Raw genomic sequence first — 20675 nt, 5'->3', positions numbered from 1 at the left:
AGCGTCCGGACTGAGATGCCCGACTGTGCCTGAAATGTGACTGACTTCAGTCACATTTCAAAGCGGCTCCAAATAAGGTCCGGATCTGATTTCAAAAATCACATTTCATATGTTTTTTTTTTTTTTTTGGCTATCCAGATTGTCTAAAATCAATCTGGATACAATCTGGATATGATAAAAAATGGATTTGGGCGGGCAGTCTGAACAACGCCTAAGACCTTCGATGCATCGCCACGTTGGTATGATGGACTTTGTTCTGAATCACAGCGAACACATTTTCCTCCTGGAGACGACCACAACACATCCCTGGTTAACTCTGTATACGAGTGGCTCTGACCACCACCATTACCATCATCATCACCACCCTCCCCCTCCCCCCTGCCCAATGTCACTAGGAGGTGGCAGTCTGCTTGTTGCGGAAAGTTTCAAAGAATGCCAGCATCCCCTTCCTCACGCTGTTGTTGCTGCCACTGCTGCTGCTGTTGCCCTTGGTTACCCTCGCCAGTGCTGTGGTTGTGCTGTTGCCTTGGTAACAGGAGGGCAGTGGGGGGAAGGTGGAGCCATCCATGGAGTTTGCCCGTTTGACCTTGGATGGGGTCATGCGCCACGATTTGGTCCGCAAAGGAGGAGTCTGAGCCACCAGACATTTTTGGTACTGAACCTGACAGAGAGAATATTATTTATTTTATTTTATTTTATTATTCTCTTTCTATTCTACATTATATTTTATTTGTTATTTATATAAAAAAAACAATGTTGGACAGGAAATGTGTTGCCGTGGAGGGACGGACAGGCTGCTCCTCACCATGCATGCAGCCTGGACAGCCTCGGAGATGACGCCGGCGTCCGGCTCGCACCAGAACACGTGACACTCGAAGCGCTGAGTGCCGCCGTCCACGATCACAGCGAAGGTGTGGCTGTCATGGCCGACGCCCAGAAACGTCAGGAAACGAACCTGACACTCCCAGAAAGGCTCCTCCCCTTCCTGAGGGAGACAGAGAGTGATGGATGGATGTAGATTTTGGTTTTACTCTCTTCTATACCTCTCCTCTTTCTTTATTACTATTTTATTATTTTATCTTGCTTTCATTTACTTATTATCTGTTTATCTACTGTTTTTATTTTTCATACCTCACCCTTTTTGTTACTATTTTATTTTGCTATTTTGAATTTTTATCAGTTTCCTATTGATCATAATCCTGCCTTTAGTTTTTCCTCAATTCAAATTATTGAGATTTTTGTTGTTGATACAAACATTTCTATAACAGTATTGACACTAATATGTAACAGTATTGATGGTAATGATAAATGCATAACAGTGCTGACACGAATATAAATGTATATTATTAATACAGTATAGATATGAATATATGTATATAACAGTACTAACACTGTTATATCTATGTCTATATCTATATCTTTGCCTATCAATATCATTATACATCTGTATGTATTTATATATAGATAGATGTATAGATATGGAGATATATAAGCGTTGACACTAATATAGCAGTGCTGACAACAATCTGTCTAAATCTATAGGCCTATATATAACAGTGTTGACACTAATATATTTGTGTATAAGAGTACTGACAGTAATATATGACAGTACTGACAGTATTGTTTTTTTGTCTATAACAGTACTGACAGTAATATATAACAGTACTGACAGTATTGTTTTTTTGTCTATAACAGTACTGACAGTACTGTATTTGTGTGTAACAGCAGTACCTCTCCTTTCCACAGCGACAGGACGGTGTCTGACACATGAATGACGGTCGGTTCCCAGTCGTCTCTGTCTGTGGCGTTCATGATGCTCTCTATTGCTCTGTTCAGCACCTCCATACCTGCACAGCACGACCACACACACACACACACACACACACACACACACACACACACACACACATACAGATGGTCAGTATGTTTTACATCACGAGATACCATTCATCACAACAAACTAAGTGCTTCAGCTTCACTTTTATTTATTTTTATTTATTCCATGCATTATTCTGATTTGTATTATTTTTGTATCAGGTGCATTCAGAACTGGCAGAAACACAGCAGAATTACTAGCTCAGAAACAACATGATATTAAGTCACAGAGATGTGCTTCCACATCTCCAAATGTTTCTTGGCCCCATGTCATGTGTGTTAAACTGATGAATATTGTTTTTTTCTTTCTGGGTTTTTGCCTGTTGATATTTCAGCCCATCTCTGTTCCTGCCTCAGGAGTGTAACCAGTGGGCTCAGTTTCACAACAAAAGAGCCTCCAAGTGACTGGATGCAAGTGCATGTGATATTTGGACATGAGCTTTTAATATGATAAAATGCCGTGAACTCGAACATGTGGTCAGTGAGCAGACAGACACAGGTCAGAGTTTGGTCTCATCTTGATGTCAGTGTGTGTGTGTGTGTGTGTGTGTGTGTGTGTGTGTGTGCAGGTCGTTCTTCTTTACCCATTGCTCTGGACACCGGCAGGTTCCCGATGTACTGGACCTCAAACTTCTGCACCTGCTGCCTCACAGCCTCCAGGAACTCCACTGCAGCAGACAACAAGAGCAGGACGGGGAATAACAAGGACACAACAATGACACAGCAAGGACACAACATGGACACAGCAAGGAAACAACAAGGACACAACAAGGACACAGCAAGGACACAACATGGACACAGCAAGGAAACAACAAGGACACAACAAGGACACAGCAAGGACACAACAAGGACACAACAAGGAAACAAGGACACAACAAGGACACAGCAAGGAAACAACAAGGACACAGCAAGGAAACAACAAGGACACAGCAAGGAAAAAGGACACAACAGGGACACAACAAGGACACAGCAAGGAAACAACAAGGACACAACAAGGACACAGCAAGGACACAACAAGGACACAACAAGGAAACAAGGACACAACAAGGACACAGCAAGGAAACAACAAGGACACAGCAAGGAAACAACAAGGACACAGCAAGGAAAAAGGACACAACAGGGACACAACAAGGACACAGCAAGGAAACAACAAGGAAACAAGGACACATCAAGGAAACTAATTAAATTAAACGTGTTAAGATTAAGTTACAAGAGAACTGCTGTAAAATTATGACAAAAAAACCCAAAATAAAACAAACAAATTACCACAAAAAACCCCAGCAGCCTCTGAGAGAGGCAGCGGCCCGGTGGACGAGGCTGGCGGCCGGCTGATTGGCTGTTGTTGTTTGTAAACACAACACTAACGCTGGCCTTTGCTCCCTGGCTAAGCTAACCGCCAACAGCCACTTTTCCTTTCCTAGGATGCTGATCTCCTCACTACATTTCCTTTTTTTACACGTCCACTATCTAACCCCCCCCACCCCACCCCCCGGGAGCCCGGGGACTCTGGTTGGACACGAGACCTCGGGACGGGTTACCTTGCCTGGGCAGATCTTCAGGTGAGATGCTCTCCATGGTCAGGGAGCGGGACGGCCTCATCAGCGCCTTCTCTGACATCATCTGCACACACACACACACACACACACACACACACACACACACACACACACTGATGAGTTCATTTTGTCCGTCCCTCCTCACTGACTCAGTTCAGACTGGTGGGCTCGAGCTCTCCCCTCTTGTTGCACTTGGTCTGCTCGGGACCAGCCGCCTCGCTCGGCTGAAGGAAAAAAAAAACACTCAGATATTCAGAGTTAAGTTGTGAATCTACTAGAAATAAAACTCACGAATTTATGAGAAAAAATCTTGAATTGAACAGCACAGCCTGAAGTGATGTGACAAGCTTATTCCATGTAGTAATATATTTATTAAAACTATACTCAGTTATTTATAGGCATGACTGACAGTGGTGTGTGTGGCCCCCTTGAAGCTGAATCGCCTTGCATTAAGCGAGCCATCAAAAAAGTCTGAAATGAAAATAATCATTAGCTGCAGCCCAGAGGCGGGCCGTCCCGGGGGGCTGGGTAGGCGGCTGCACCGGGGCCTGGGACGCCAGGAGCCAGCCGTCACGGACCGTTATTTCATTTAGAATTTAAACGTCCTTTACGGGCCCCGCCTCTTGGCACGTGGAGCAGCAGGCAGCGGGCGGGCCCATTAATTAAAGCATCATAATGACGAGTCATCACCTGTAAGCCTGCATGGGGAGCCTAAATCACAAAGGGATTAAGCCAACTTTATGCTCTGTTGAACATTTAATATGAGAAATTAATCGACCTATATAATCACAGCGTGCCACGGAGGAAACTGGACATACAACACATAGATGAGTTTGCAGAGTCGAGTCCCTTTGTGATAGAGGTGAGTCGGCCTGCTACCCTACGTGGAGTTGAATTTGTTCTTGTTCGTGACCTGATGGGCTGCCGTGACAGCTGTAATCATAATCATATCATTGTAAATGGATTTGTTAGCTACAGAGCTGCTCTGAAGCTGAAGTGGCTTCCAAAATGTCCTTGTCGCTCTCCGTGGTGCTGAACCCAAAATGCTTTGAATTGGTGTGAAAAATGGAGTTGATGCTTGCGAGCCCTGCAGTTGCGGGCATGTGTTTGTTGTAAAGCATGGAACTTACAATAAAACTGAATTGAAACGTAACTTAAAGCTTTAATTTATGATGTAGCCGAGCAGAATAAGGAAACTGGAGGCTATAGTGTTTTTCTGGCGTGTCCATTGCTTTCTTTTCTTTTTCTTTTCTTTTTTTCAGGGCGGGAGGGCGGCGGTGGGGGGACGATCATGCGGCTTGCCCCCCGGCCCGGCCTTAACTTGTTCCGCTCCTGGTGCAGTATGTATGTGCATCCAAGCTTTATTCTGCAGTGTGTATGTGGTCGCCCTCCCCGTCCAATCACAGGCCGGTGTGTGACACACTGACCTTGGAGCACATGTCGTGCAGCGCCGTGGCGATGGCTTTGGCCGGGGCGTCGCACCGAAACACGTGACACTTCAACATACAGCTGTCCTTATCGCCCGCCACAAAGGCAAAGTCCCTGCACGCACACACACACACACACACACACACACACACACACACACACATACACACAGAAGAGGGTGGGCATTAGAGCCTCTTCTTATGTATTTTTCAGTCTCATTCTGTGGGTTTAACAGCTGTTTGTTTTTGCCGCCCACTAAACATGAACAATATAATATATATTTTTTTTCTTTTACTGTTTTTTTCATTGCTTTAGTTTAAAATGGATCTGTCAAAACTACACACTGCAACTTGAAATGTATTACTGGCTGCTAGTGGCTTTGTGAGCGGTTCATTTCAACTAAAGAGCTTTGGTTTTTCAGGTTTCCTGTGTAAAAGCTTCCTCTGGTAGGACTGATGGATCCATTTAATTCAGTTCCTGTAAAAAAAAAGATCAGTTCTCGGCCATCTGTCCACCACCACCACCACCAACAATAATAATAATAATAATCATATTAATAATCAACTTAAAAAAAAACAAAAAAAAAACAAAAAAAAACAAAGAACTTTACATGAAATTAATAATGAAAACCATTTAAAAGTCACTTAGAGCCAATAAATAAATTTAAAGGTGCAGTATGTAGTTTTGAGAGACACATTTTTCACTAAAGGAATAAATGAAAGTGGTAATTAAAAGAAGTGTGATGTGATTTGTCGGTGGTCGGGGTGTGAGCAGAGCCACGCACACACAGCCGCCGCGTTTGTGGTTAGTTGCTACGGTGACAACACGTCGGGGGTGGGGGTGGGGGTGGGGGGTAATATTCTAAGAAAAAAAACTGAATTTCTGAGATTAATGGTAAATTTATAAGAAAAAAACTCATATCCTCTGAGACTAAAGACGTAAACTTGTGAGAAAAAGATTAAAAGTTATGAGAAAAAACACAAAAATTCAGAGATTATAAAGCCTCAAATTTGTGAGAAAGAAATTCAGGAATTCTGAGATTAAAGTTGTAAATTTACAAGAAAAAAAACTTGGATATTTTCTGAGATTAAACTGGTACATTTTTAAGAGAAAACTCACAAATCTATGAGAAAAAAAACTCAGATTTTAAAAATGAGTTTCCTCCTACCTTTAGATATTTTCTTTGCCTTTAATGCAGTAACAACAGAATTTCCCCTGTGGGATTAATAAAGGAATTTAAATTTGAAAAATGATAAAAAATGACCATGATGTAAGCAATAAGTTAAAATAAAATTTTTCAAACTTTTTGTTTCTGCTGACAGTGGCACCAATACATCGTCTTACTGACCCAGAACAGTTTAAAATAGATTCATGAATGACACCGTGTTAAAACACATTGTTATTTTTACAAAGTTCATGAACGAGTGAGACGTCTCGCTTCTGTCCCATCTTTGCTGACAGCTGCACATGCTCAGTAGTGATCGGGCGGGGCGTGCGGATCAGGAAGTGACAGGCGGCCACAGCTCTTTGCAGTGGCAACAAGACACATAAACATGGCCGCCGGGCTGAGTCAGTCAGACGTGTGAACTGGGCTGCCTGTCTGCGTGGCTCTTATTGTGAAGGAGTAAAGGAAGAGTGTTTTACCTGTCCCTGTGGTGGGGGAGGGGGCGTTTCAGAAACAGAGAGAGTGACAGTGTTAGTGCAGAGTCAACACAAACCAACCAAAAGGTGAGATCCAACATAAAAAAAAAAATCTCCTTTTCAACAAGTCGTTCAGTCTCAGACCAGAGATCATCTATACGGTGAGATGTTCCACCTCTGAGAATCTGTGTCTCCACCTGCGGGGGTGGAACCATTTAGGAAGCAGATGATTGGTTCTCCTGTGGTTCTGCAGCCAGTCAGCAGCACAGAGCCTCAATGCCAGTGCTAATCTGCTCAAACTCACAGCATTTTACAGCCATGGATTATAATCTCAGTTTATAATCCTGTCTGCAGCAGAAATATGGACAGGAACAGTCCAGTTACTGATCAATATCTGGATCAAATGGACTGATCAGTTTAGAGCATTGAGCCCCACTGACCCACACAGATTCTGCTCTGTTTAGCTCAGTGCTGCCCCCGCTGGACACAACACTGACCTGCAGGCTGTTTAGCTCAGTGCTGCCCCCGCTGGACACAACACTCACCTGCAGGCTGTGTGTCTGGATCACAGCAGCAGGTGGATGAGGCTCAGATTTAAATGTCACACTGAGTCATACATTTTTTTTATGTTTTTACCCACATGAAGAAAATAATCTGCCAGCGGCATGAGATAATCTGAAATAATCCCTCTTGTTTCCAGTGCAGTGTCACTTGTTTTCAGGAATGTTTCTGGGAACAAGAAGAAATGTGTTGAAACAAGGCGGAGCAAAGCCCGTGAGCCGCTGGGATCACGAGCGCGACACCGGAGACGAGACTGAGCGGCTTGTTCAGGCGGACATTTTTTTTGCAGTGTTGCTTTTGAAATCCCATCATGCAACAGCAAACATGAAGCTTCATGGGAGCCAGACAGAGCGTGTGCTGCTGGATGAAAACCTCACATCTCATTTGTTTTGGCCACGCTGGCGCCCAGAGAGCAGCGCAGGCTTCCAGGAGTCTGACAAAAAACTACACAAACAAACAAACAAACAAACAAACAAACAAACAAACTGAGACTGAAACAAAAAAAACTAAAACACTAAGCTTTTATTTTTCCTGGATTTTCATCATGAAATTGCGTTCCTGTGCTTCCTGGAAGGCCGTGCGGGGCTGTCAGCAGAGATGGGATGGAAGCGAGATGTCTCACTCGTTGGCTGTTTCCATCATCATGTGCTTCATCCATTAAATCTTTTTTAAAGCAATTTTTAAAATCTTACGGGTCAGTCTGAGGAGGTTTGGTGTTTAAGATCCTGAGGGAGGAGCTGCAGATCCGCTCGCTGCTACCAGGGACAGAAAATACCCCAAAGCCTTGAATCCACAGACACAGAGAACAGTTTCACGCTGCAGGTTATATTCATATCAAAGCTGCAGTCTGATTTCAACCTGCTGTTCATGTTTTTGTTGCTCAGCCAGAGTTTCACCGGTCAGCTGGACCCACAGCGCGACACCAAGCTTCATCAGACTGCACCACCAAGATTAAACAAAAAAGCTTTTAAAAAAGATTTAAGGGCAGAAAGAGCAGGATTTTCAAAAAAAAAAAAAAAAAAAAAAAAAAAAAAAAAAAAATATATATATATATATATATATATATATATATATATATATGTACAGTACAGGCCAAAAGTTTGGACACACCTTCTCATTCAATGTGTTTTCTTTATTTTCATGACTATTTACATTGTAGATTCTCACTGAAGGAATCAAAACTATGAATGAACACATGTGGAGTTATGTACTTAACAAAAAAAGGTGAAATAACTGAAAACATGTTTTATATTCTAGTTTCTTCAAAATAGCCACCCTTTGCTCTGATTACTGCTTTGCACACTCTTGGCATTCTCTCCATGAGCTTCAAGAGGTAGTCACCTGAAATGGTTTTCACTTCACAGGTGTGCCTTATCAAGGTTAATTAGTGGAATTTCTTGCTTTATCAATGGGGTTGGGACCATCAGTTGTGTTGTGCAGAAGTCAGGTTTCTACACAGCCGACAGCCCTATTGGACAACTGTTAAAATTCATATTATGGCAAGAACCAATCAGCTAACTAAAGAAAAACGAGTGGCCATCATTACTTTAAGAAATGAAGGTCAGTCAGTCCGGAAAATTGCAAAAACTTTAAATGTGTCCCCAAGTGGAGTCGCAAAAACCATCAAGCGCTACAATGAAACTGGCACACATGAGGACCGACCCAGGAAAGGAAGACCAAGAGTCACCTCTGCTTCTGAGGACAAGTTCATCCGAGTCACCAGCCTCAGAAATGGCAAGTTAACAGCAGCTCAGATCAGAGAGCAGATAAATGCCACACAGAGTTCTAGCAGCAGACCCATCTCTAGAACAACTGTTAAGAGGAGACTGCGCCAATCAGGCCTTCATGGTCAAATAGCTGCTAGGAAACCACTGCTAAGGAGAGGCAACAAGAAGAAGAGATTTGTTTGGGCCAAGAAACAGAAGGAATGGACATTAGACCAGTGGAAATCTGTGCTTTGGTCTGATGAGTCCAAATTTGAGATCTTTGGTTCCAACCGCCGTGTCTTTGTGAGACACAGAAAAGGTGAACGGATGGATTCCACATGCCTGGTTCCCACTGTGAAGCATGGAGGAGGAGGTGTGATGGTGTGGGGGTGTTTTGTTGGTGACACTGTTGGGGATTTATTCAAAATTGAAGGCACACTGAACCAGCATGGCTACCACAGCATCCTGCAGCGACATGCCATCCCATCCGGTTTGCGTTTAGTTGGACCATCATTTATTTTTCAACAGGACAATGAGCCCAAACACACCTCCAGGCTGTGTAAGGGCTATTTGACCAAGAAGGAGAGTGATGGAGTGCTGCGGCAGATGACCTGGCCTCCACAGTCACCGGACCTGAACCCAATCCAGATGGTTTGGGGTGAGCTGGACCGCAGAGTGAAGGCAAAGGGGCCAACAAGTGCTAAACACCTCTGGGAACTCCTTCAAGACTGTTGGAAAACCATTTCAGGTGACTACCTCATGAAGCTCATGGAGAGAATGCCATGAGTGTGCAAAGCAGTAATCAGAGCAAAGGGTGGCTATTTTGAAGAAACTAGAATATAAAACATGTTTTCAGTTATTTCACCTTTTTTTGTTAAGTACATAACTCCACATGTGTTCATTCATAGTTTTGATGCCTTCAGTGAGAATCTACAATGTAAATAGTCATGAAAATAAAGAAAACGCATTGAATGAGAAGGTGTGTCCAAACTTTTGGCCTGTACTGTATATATATATATATAAATATATATATATATATTGGGTTTACATATACACACACACACATATATATATACATATCTCTCTCTCTCTCTCTCTCTCTCTCTCTCTCTCTCTCTCTATATATATATATATAGGGTTTACATATACACACACACACATATATATACATATCTCTCTCTCTCTCTCTCTCTCTCTCTCTCTCTCTCTATATATATATATATATATATAGATAGATAGATAGATAGATATATATAGATATATATATGTGTGTGTATATGTGTGTATATGTGTGTATATAAATATATATATATATATATATATATATATATATATATACATATATATATATATATACTGATCCCCTCTGTCATGACTTGTGAGCCACTAGCAGTGTGTGTTGGTGTCTGTGTCTGTGTGTGTGCGTGTGTGTGTGTGTGTGTAGCTCCCGGGCCAATCACAGCGCAGCGCCATGCCAGATCAACCGCACCACAGCCAATAGGAAGCTAGGAAGTTTACGGATGTGGAAAAAAAGGAAACGTGGCGAGGAGAAACGGCGAGCGGACAAAACTCTTCCTACAACGAGAGCAAATCTGGGGTGGAGCTTTGAGCCGCGGGCGAGGCTGAGGAGGAGGAGGAGGAGGATGAAGAGCGACGCCATGCCGGCCTGTTTCCTGTTGGACGGGGAGCGGTCAGGGCCAATTGGAGGTGCCAATTTTTTTTCCTAGGATGGCAGTGGTGTTCATTCCTTCGGCATGTTAGGAAATGACACCTCACTGCTGGCAGTTAGCTTAGCCAAGGAGGCAGGGCGAACGTTTTTTTTTTTTTTTTCCAGAGTTGATGATGAAAGTAGCTAACGCGTAAGAGGTCCCGCTCGTGTCCCATCTCTGTTGACAGCTGCACATGCTCAGTGCAGATCGGGCACCACAACCCAGGGGCGGAGTCTGCGCTCTCCCCGCCGTCTGAGGACACCGCAGACCCGAACCCGAACCCGAACCCGAACCCGAACCTGCTCAGCAGCTACAAGGTTTTCATACAACAAGAGAGAGACATGAAGCGGCGCATCGCACGCGTGTGTGTATGTGTGTGTGTGTGTGTGTGTGTGTGTGTGTGTGTGTGTGTGAAAGCCACTGTTATTCCCATGTGACCTGAATGCAACACAAACATGGATCCACCTACACGTTCAGAGAGCTGCCCCCTGATTGGCTCACCTGCCGTTGTTGCAGCCCACCCCCCACACTCGGATGTTGATGATTGGCTGACAGTGGAGGGGGGTGTGGTCTAGTGGGTCCAATAGAGTCAGAGTGTCTTTCTTCAGAACCAGCATCATCTCCCGCCCCTGCAGACACACAGGCACACAGACTGGACCAGGGGTTGTCAGACTGGGGTTTGGGGGCCCCTGGGGGTCCTTGAGGGTCCTCCAGGGGGCCCTCAACCAAACGTGGAATTGTTAAAATGCGTTTACACCATGGTCCTGCTGAATACTGGTTTCTGATTGGCCAGCAGTTGTGGGAGTTTGGCTCAACTTTAATCACCGTTCTAAAGTCGCCTGCTCCCGACGAGCCAACACAGCAACATTAAGAAGCAGCTTTCAAAGCTCAAGAAGACGTGTGAGTGATTATTTTTTATTTCGCTGTGTAGCTGAATCTGTTTGTCCACGATAAACATCAGAACAACTCAAGACTGAACACAAAGCAAAACGTTTTTTCACTTCCTGTGGGGGTTCGGGGCCTCATGGGGTCACCTTCAGGGAAACCCCTGGACAGACAGGAAGAAAGACAGACAGGTGGACAGACAGGCAGGTGTCTCACCTCCCCCCAGGCCCCCAGCCTGTCTTTCTGCTCGGGGCTGCTGGAGTGCGACAGCTGCTGAATGACGTTGCTGACGGCCAGACTGCTGCGGCCGGGAGAGAGCTCCTCCTCCTCCACCTGCAGCCAGCCCAGCGAGCGCACCGTGAAGCACTGACACACACACACACACACACACACACACACACACACACACACACACACACACACACACACACACAGACTTAGGTCACTTGGGACTTTACATACTTATATTCACTTCCTAGACACTTACCCTAACCCTCTAACCATATATATATATCTATATCTATATAGATATAGATATAGATAGATAGATAGATAGATAGATATAGATATATGTATGTAGAGATATAGATATAGATATAAATATATATGTATATGTATGTATGTATATCTATCTATCTATCTATCTATCTATCTATCTATCTATATCTATCTCTATCTCTATATCTATCTATATAGATATAGAGATAGATATAGATATAGATATACAGTCCCCTCCAAAAGTATTAAAACAGTGAGGCTAATTCCTTTATTTTTGCTCTAAACTGAACAGATGTGCGAAGCCTTTTGGCACGAAACCGTCACTGTGCCAACCTGAATCTGTTGACCCCTCCCCCTGCTGCGCCGTCACTCCCATCTCAGCGCACCTCGGTCTGCAAAACTACCAAACTGTGTGCCCCTCGGGTTGCGCTGCTCGAAACGAGCTCTGCACGGGGTTCGCCTCACTGCGCCACCCTGCGCTGCGCCGGGAAACTAGAGCCCTTAGTTGCCAGTTCTTTGCTTACAATAACTGCATCGAGCCTGTGACCCACTGACGTCTCCAAAGTTTTGCATTCTTCTTTTGTGGTGCTTTTCCAGGCTTTCACCACAGCCTCTTTCAGTTGTTGTTTGTTTTGGGGGGTTACTCCCTTCAGTCTCCTCTTTAGCAGGTAAAATGCTCCATTGGGTTTAAGTCTGGAGACTGACTTGGCCAGTCTAAAACTTTCCACTTCTTGTCCTCGATGAACTCCTTTGTTGTTTTGGCAGTGTGTTTTGGGTCATTATCTTGCTGCATGATGAAGGATCTCCCAATCAGTTTGGTTGCATCTTTCTTTAAATTGGCAGACAAACTGTTTCTGTAGACTTCTGAGTTCATTTTGCTGCTGCCATCATGTGTTGCATCATCAGTGAAGATGAATGAGCCCGTCCCAGAGGAAGCCATGCAAGCCCAAGCCATGACATCACCTCCACTGTGTTTCACAGATGAGCTTACATGTTTGGGATCATAAGCAGATCCTTTCTTTCTCCAAACTTTAGCCTTTCCATCACTTTGGTAAAGGTTAATCTTTGTCTCATCAGTCCATAAAACTTTTTTGAGGCTCATCTCTGTACTTTTTGGCAAATTCCAGCCTGGCCTTCCTGTTCTTCTTGCTAACGAGTGGCTTGCATCTTCTGGTGTACTCTCTGTACTTTTGGTCATGAAGTCTTCAGTGAACAGTAGATTGAGATACCCTCACTCCTGCTGTCTGGAGGTTGTTGCTGTTTTCACTAACAGTTGTTTTAGGGTCTTTCTTTACAGCTCCCAGTGTTTCTGTCGTCAGCTGCTGCTCTTTTCCTTGGTCTACCTGTTCGACGTCTGTTTCTTAGTACACCAGTGGTTTCTTTCTTCTTCAGGACATTCCAAATGGTTGTACTGGCGATGGCCAATGTTTGTGCAATGGCTCTGATTGATTTTCCATCTTCTCTCAGCTTCACAATTGCTTGTTTGTCACCCTTGGACAGCTCTCTGGTTTTCATGTTGGTTATACCTCTCACTATAAATTCAGTCTGCACAGGCAAAACCCAGATCTGAAACTGAGCGTAGACATTCAGCGCTATTTGTTGTTTGAATGATCAATGTAATAGGACACACCTGGGTAACAAACACACCTGTCAGTCACATGTTCCAATGCTTTTGCTCACATGAAAAACAGGTGGGTTCAAACAAAAGGTGCTATCTTCAAAGTTGTGTATCAGATCCAGATGTAAATACCTGGAAATGAAAGCTGAAATGTTGATCTCTTGTCTCATATTCATCTTTTGATGTCTAACCCAAATATTTTCAGTTTATAGCAAAAATAAAGGAATTGGCCTCACTGTTCCAATACTTTTGGAGGGGAGTGTATTTATATATATATGAACAGAAGACACTGTTCAGGTCCAAGCGATGCTCCTCAGTTACCTTGGAGTCGGGGTCGTGGTTCGTCAGGTAGTCTTCATGCCAGGAGGACCTGAGGAGACAAAACACACTGCAGCCATGAAACCAATGTGTGTGTGTGTGTGTGTGTGTGTGTGTGTGTGTGTATGTGTATGTGTGTGTGTGAGAGTTACCTGTCCTCAGGGCCTGCTGGTCTGTCTGTCTGTCCACTGGAGGTCTGTACTGCATCCTCCTGGAGAAATCACCACAGAAGAAGACAAAGTGCCAGATTCCCTCAGAGCTGTGCAGCTTAAAGACGCCATGACATGGACCATTTAATTGCAGATTATTTCCTGTGTATATTTTGTTGATAGGTAAGGATTGATTTCAACTCAAGGCGTGGCCCGATTGTGTCAACACTGATCAGAAATGTAAATGTGAAGTAAACATGATTCATCCTATTTCTGTTGTTTTGAGGGGAGGGGCAGGCAGTGTGAGGAGGTCTGCTCCTGTTTGCTCATGGGAGGCAAGGGGTTAAAAAAACTTGCATGTTATATCATTATATTTAATTAATCCCTTATAATTTTGCCGTCCTGTTTCAGTGTAACTTCTGCTCTGTCTCCGTGACGTTTCCTCTTGTTTTTTTTCTCTGTGTTAAAGTTTCTTTTTTGTTGTTTTTTTGAGAGGAGTTGTTCCTCGTCTGGCCTGTGTGTGGCGCTCAGCACAGGACGCTGCGTCGCTGTAATTTGTGATGTTGGGCTGTACAAATAAAACTGACTGGCTTTCACTTGTGTGACGGGTGTGAACCGGGTCAGGGTTGGGGGTCTGGCTGTACCTGCCTGAGCGCTGCAGGTGTGTGGTCCTACCTGCTGGCTCTGGGGCTCAGGCTGGCTGCTGTGGCACGGGTGCTGCCACTGGGTGGCGCCGGTGGGAACGTGCCAGTAGTAGGTTCCTGTGGAGTCTTTGATGGTCCTCCAGCCCGAGGGGAGGTCCGGGTCCAGCAGCAGGTTCTGGTCCGTCCAGATGTTATCTGCACACACACACACACACACACACACACACACACACACACACACACACACACACACACACACACACACACACACACACACACACACACACACACACACACACACACACTGGCATCTGAGCAAGGTCACACAGGAGAGGTGAGCGGCCGGGACACCTGTGACCGGCCCACGTCCAATCAGCTGACAGGCAGACAAGGCAGCAAATGAGCTGATTGGTCAGCAGGGATCTGTCTGTCTGTCTGTCTGTCTGTCTGTCTGTCTCTCTCTCTCTCTCTCTCTCTCTCTCTCTCTCTCTCTCTCTCTCTCTCTTGCTCTATCTCTCTCTGTCACTCTCTCTTTGTCTCTCTCTCTGTCTAGGTCTCTCTCTTTGTCTCTCTCTCTCTCTCTCTGTCTCTCTCTCTGTCTCTCTCTATCTCTGTCTCTCTCTCTCTCTCTCTCTCTCTCTGTCTCTCTCTCTCTCTCTCTCCCTCTCTCTGTCTCTCTCTCTCTCCCCTTACAGTGCAGTTTTGTGTCTGCAGTACAAGGTGACTTTAACATCCGAGTGAACTTGGGAGGAAGGTGGGGAGAGAGAGGCAGACAGAGACAGATGACAGATACACACACACACACACACACACACACAGACACACACACACACACACACACACACACACACACACACACACACAGTACATGTACAGTCCATGTATGCATGATATTTGATATTTGTCATGGTATTTCTGTCCTGTGCACGTACAGACGAGCTGCAGGTGGATGTCAGTGGATGTCGGTGGCAGCTGTTTGTCTGTGTTGCCGTGGCGACTGCAGCTGTGGCATTTTATTTGATCAAACGTTCTGATCAGAAAATGTCGGGCTGCTGTGCACGGCTGCCTGAGAAACACTCAGCAGATTTCTGCTTGATTTGTCTTTAGATGATGATTGTGTGAGGCTGTGGCTCCTGCAACTCCACTCACACACCTGAGACTCTGACACACACACTGAACACACCTGTCCACACTGGGCAGGCCATACCTGAGAGGGTTACAGTGAAGCCAAGAGAGACAGACAGACAGACAGACAGACAGACAGACAGAGAGACAGACAGACAGAGAGAGAGAGAGACAGAGAGAAAGAGACAGTATCCTGTTCTGTTCTATAGGAGAGGAGAGGAAGATCATGCTGAATAATTAATAACCCTCGGCAGGGCAAATGCTGAATCAGCGAATAGAGTGAAACCAAAGTATGGCCATAAGTGGGGGGGTGGGGGGGTGGGGGTGAGGGTGGGGGGTTACCACAGTAAACCAGTCAGATCTGCAGCTCTGTAAGACAGTCATGGGTTCTTTCTTGTTCTGGTTTTCTGGTACCCCCTGGCTGCGTGAACATGGAGCCTGACATTCAGATGCTAATCGCAGAGCTTATATAAAGCAAATTAAGGGTTGCCAAACGTCCTGTAAATACTGAATCACTCTGTAATTGTGAGGTTATTCCGTGTCCCGTACAAACACATACAACATGTTTCTGTTCAAGCAATCTGATTGGTCAAGAGCTGAGTAGGTATTTGCTATGATATCTATCACAGGAGCCATCTCTGTGTGATTGTACTACAACAGCTGATTACAGGTGATTCTGTTTCCATTTAGCTAGCTAACAGCTAACAACAGCTAAGTGAAACAACACACTCCATGTTGCTAATACCAAACATGTTTCCCAATCGAACTATAACTTGGATTATTCGTCAGAAGACAACCTTCACCAGGTTAGCGATTAAACTCCTCGTCAGGAAGCGTCACAGAAGATGAGCCGAACAAACCGGAAAAGAAACGAGGAGCTACAGGACGGACAGAACGACGCCACAGCTTTCTGACAGCTGGACAGAAAATAACATTGTGACAGGTGTGACGCTGTAACAGGTGTGACGCTGTAACAGGTGTGACACTTTAACAGATGTAACGTTTTAACAGATGTGACGTTTTAACAGATGTGACACTGTAACAGATGTGACGTTGTAATAGATGTGACACGGTAACAGGTGTGACGCTGTAACAGGTGTGACATTTTAACAGATGTAACACTGTAACAGGTGTGACACTTTAACAGATGTGACACCGTAACAGGTGTGACACTTTAACAGATGTAACGTTTTAACAAATGTGACATTGTAACAGATGTGACACTGTAACAGATATGATGCTGTAACATATGTGATGCTGTAACAGATGTGATGGTGTAACATATGTGATGCTGTAACAGATGTGACATTGTAACAGATGTGACGTAACAGATGTGACATTGTAACAGATGTGACGATGTAACATATGTGATGCTGTAACAGATGTGACATTGTAACAGATGTGACACTAACAGGTGTGACACTAACAGATATGACGCTGTAACAGATGTGACATTGTAACAGATATGACACTGTAACAGATATGATGCTGTAACAGATATGACGCTGTAACAGATGTGACGCTGTAACAGATGTGACATTGTAACAGATGTGACGCTGTAACAGATATGACGCTGTAACAGATATGACGCTGTAACAGATATGACGCTGTAACAGATATGATGCTGTAACAGATGTGACGCTTTAACAGATGTGACACTGTAACAGATATGACACTGTAACAGATATGATGCTGTAACAGATGTGACGCTGTAACAGATGTGACACTGTAACAGATGTGATGTTGCATGCTGGTCGCCGGTTGTAAAGGGTCGACCCCTGTGATTGGTCGTTGCTCAGCTTCAGTTTGGGAGCACTAACTGAAAGCAGTGATGTGGTTGATTCTCATGTTACTGAACATGAGAACATGTCGTGTTGGAGCCGTGGAGCCTGGAGGCCGGAGTGTTGCAGTCGCAGGCGGCAGCTGAAGGTGAGTGTGGATCATCCCGTCACACACCAGCCCCTGGCTGTTCCACCGCTGAACACCCCCCACCCAACACACACACACACACACACACACTCATACACACACCACGATGTGTTTACCACCAGCTCTGCAGCATCAGCAAGCCAGTGTTAGCCTGGTGCTCACACTCGAGTTGGCCCTGCCGGCCCCCCGGGAGCCCCCAGCCCCCACTGGACCTCCAGACAGTCAGTAGGTCACCCGCTCGTCCTTCTCTCTCTCTCTCAGAATCCTTCATGACACAGAACCTGTGTGTGTGTGTGTGTGTGTGTGTGTGTGTGTGTGTTTTACCCACCTTCATAGTTAACAATGATGATGGCTAACATGTAATCCTTGCCCATCATGGCTCCACCCTCCGACGTGTGTGTTCCAATCAGCTGTTTCTCCTCCAGCACACACACACACACACACACACACACACACCAACTAGAGGCCCAGCTGCCAGAGGATAGACCTCCCTCCTTCCGTCTGTCCGTCTGCTGTCTCTATCTCCGTCTGTCTCTCATCCCTCCATCTTCTCTCTCTCTCTCTCTCTCTCTCTCTGTCTCTCTCTCCTTCACAGTGGATGAACAGTAACAACAACAACACTTTCTTTTCGTTTTCTCTCCCGGTGTTTCTGCCCCCCCCCTCCTCTCTCTCTCTCTCTCTCCTCTCTCTCTCTCCTCTATCTGTCCATCGGGGGTGGATGGATGCTGTTTTCCTCCTCCTCCTCCTCTTCCTCTCTCTCCCTCTCTCTCTCTCCTGTTATACAGAGTGCAGTGATGCAGGCAGCGACACTCCCTCCCTCTCCTCCGTCTCCTCCTCCTGCTGACGTAGTTTCCCCCCCCTCTCGGCTCTACACTGTTAAAAAAATCTGAGGTTAGACAGATAAATATACAGAATCAGAATCAGAAATACTTTATTGCTCACCGAGGGCTTGACTCTCAACAGAATAATTAAATTGTTAGAAATAGAAAAAGAAATATAAAAATTTATAAATAATAATAAAAAAAAAAATGGTCAGGAGGAACTGGACTGGGAAAGATTTCAGAGGAGGAACATTACTGAGACTGAGAACCACAAATTTAATCTTAATTAAATCATTAAGAAGCCAGCATGTCTTTCCTTCTGTTTCCTTTAATTTGTCTATTTATTGTTTTTCTTTTTTTAATCTATTCCAGAACAAACTGAACATTTTGAATGGTGTTGACAGAGTTAGAGGGCAAAGACTTGGCGGAGGAAGAAGAGGAAGAAGAGGAGGAAGAGGTTGAATGAAGAGAAATAAAGACACACATAGAAAAACAGGACAGATGAAAGCAGGAGAATCAGGAGGGAGGAGAAGCTTCATGAAACTCAAACCAACTCAAACTGAAAAAAAAAAAAAAAAGTTACACCAGAGGACGACTTTAGGTGCCAAATACAGAAGTAAAATATATAAAACATGAAAAAGTTAAAATATTTGTTATAAAAACAAGATGTAAACAATATCATAACAAATGGTAGAAGTTATTAGCAGCGACTGGGGCTCCACGTGCTGTCAGGAGTACAGACATACAAAGTGTTTAGCAGCTGAGACAGAAATCTATTTATTGCTCTTGAGGTTATGGCACACTGGTGAAATGCATTGGTCCTGTAGCTGAGAAATCATGTCTGTATGAAGGTGCAGTAAAAAACATCTCGCAGCCGTTTGTCAATCTTCCTGTCATGGTGTGAAGATACATATTCCTGTGCTGTGCGAGGAACCTCAGGCGGGACGTCCCAGAGCCAGGGGGGTGAGGAGGGGGGGCAGCAAACACACGGCCACCTTGGGTTTGTAGCCATGACTTTGGGACGGACGGCAGAGCTGAGGACGTCACAGGGTTTCAAACCCATTCTGTCACCAGAAACTACGGCAGCCACCAGGGGCCATGCCACACTGAGGATTACAGGCTGTCTCTCTCTCTGTCTGTCTCTCTCTCTGTCTGTCTGTCTCTCTCTCTCTCTCCCTGTCTCTCTCCTCCTGTTATACAGAGGGCAGTGATGCACTCCCTCTCTCCTCCGTCTCCTCCTCCTGGTGACGTAGACCCCCTCCCACCCCCCTCCTCCTCTACACTGTAAAAAAATCAGCACTACTCAGACTGCAGCCTGGATGTTATTATTATCACCACTGTTAGCAGCAGTAGAGGTAGTAGGAGTAGCAGTATAATTATTTTATTATCATTATTATTGTTATTGATTCATGATTATCATTATAATCAAGTTGTTGTTGTTGTTAGCTGTATATTAAGTTGTGTATGTGGAAAACATTCTGCTCAGCCTTTATGTCCTCGGTGTTTTTCAACTGAACCGCCTCCAGGTTGGTTTATTTGCTCATAATTGCCTAAAAAGATTTTTCATGACACATTAGCCTGTAATTATCACTTTCATAATTACTCCACACATGGCTCTCGTCTCCTCACACTCCCTCACTCTTCTGTGTGTGTGTGTGTGTGTGTGTGTGTGTGTTGTCACTGTGCTGTGCTGTTTTATGTTTTTTTTGTTGTTGTTTTTTAATTCCTGCTCTGACACATGCTGACAGTGTATTTTCTTATTTCCACTGATGTGCTGCCGGACTCTTTTCAAGCCCCTGGAGGCTTTTCAGTCCTTGGGAAAACAAAACAACAACAACAACAACAACAACAACAACAATAACAACAACAACAAAAACTATACAAACAGGCAACAAACAGAGTTCAACTCATCAGACTGTAAATCATTAAAAGCCGGGATTCATTCACTTCATATCAGCCATGTTGTTCACCTCATGCATGAGCTCAACAGCGACTGAACAGCGCCATCTGCAGGCGGTGTGCCATTTGAAAGTGGTTATTATATTACATTATAATATTAATTAATTAATTTCTTAATTTTGTATGGCCATAAAATGCCATCTTAGCTCTGGAAATCGACTCTTCTTCGCTCGTTATTTTGCTGCATAATGTGTTTACTACTTTTTTTTTTGTATAATGTGTTTACTACTTTTTTTTTTTTTTGAACAATTGA

General features: G+C 44.5%; 1 protein-coding gene across 1 annotated transcript; it reads right to left on the bottom strand.

The window, feature by feature from the left end:
* Nucleotides 1-116: 116 nt before the first annotated feature.
* apbb3 (amyloid beta (A4) precursor protein-binding, family B, member 3) lies at nucleotides 117-18188 on the bottom strand. The gene is made up of 13 exons (XM_030068510.1): nucleotides 17971-18188; nucleotides 14620-14783; nucleotides 13948-14006; nucleotides 13799-13847; nucleotides 11578-11727; nucleotides 10978-11105; nucleotides 6504-6509; nucleotides 4859-4973; nucleotides 3414-3495; nucleotides 2460-2543; nucleotides 1732-1847; nucleotides 806-985; nucleotides 117-661 (listed from the first exon to the last, which is right to left on the bottom strand). Exons 1-13 carry the CDS (start codon nucleotides 18017-18019, stop codon nucleotides 392-394), a joined length of 1452 nt encoding a protein of 483 aa, XP_029924370.1. The 5' UTR covers nucleotides 18020-18188; the 3' UTR covers nucleotides 117-391.
* Nucleotides 18189-20675: the final 2487 nt, after the last annotated feature.

Source organism: Myripristis murdjan, chromosome 14 (assembly GCF_902150065.1).
Source record: "Myripristis murdjan chromosome 14, fMyrMur1.1, whole genome shotgun sequence".
NCBI classification, from domain to species: Eukaryota; Metazoa; Chordata; class Actinopteri; order Holocentriformes; family Holocentridae; genus Myripristis; species Myripristis murdjan.
This window is presented reverse-complemented; position numbering and strand designations above follow the sequence as displayed.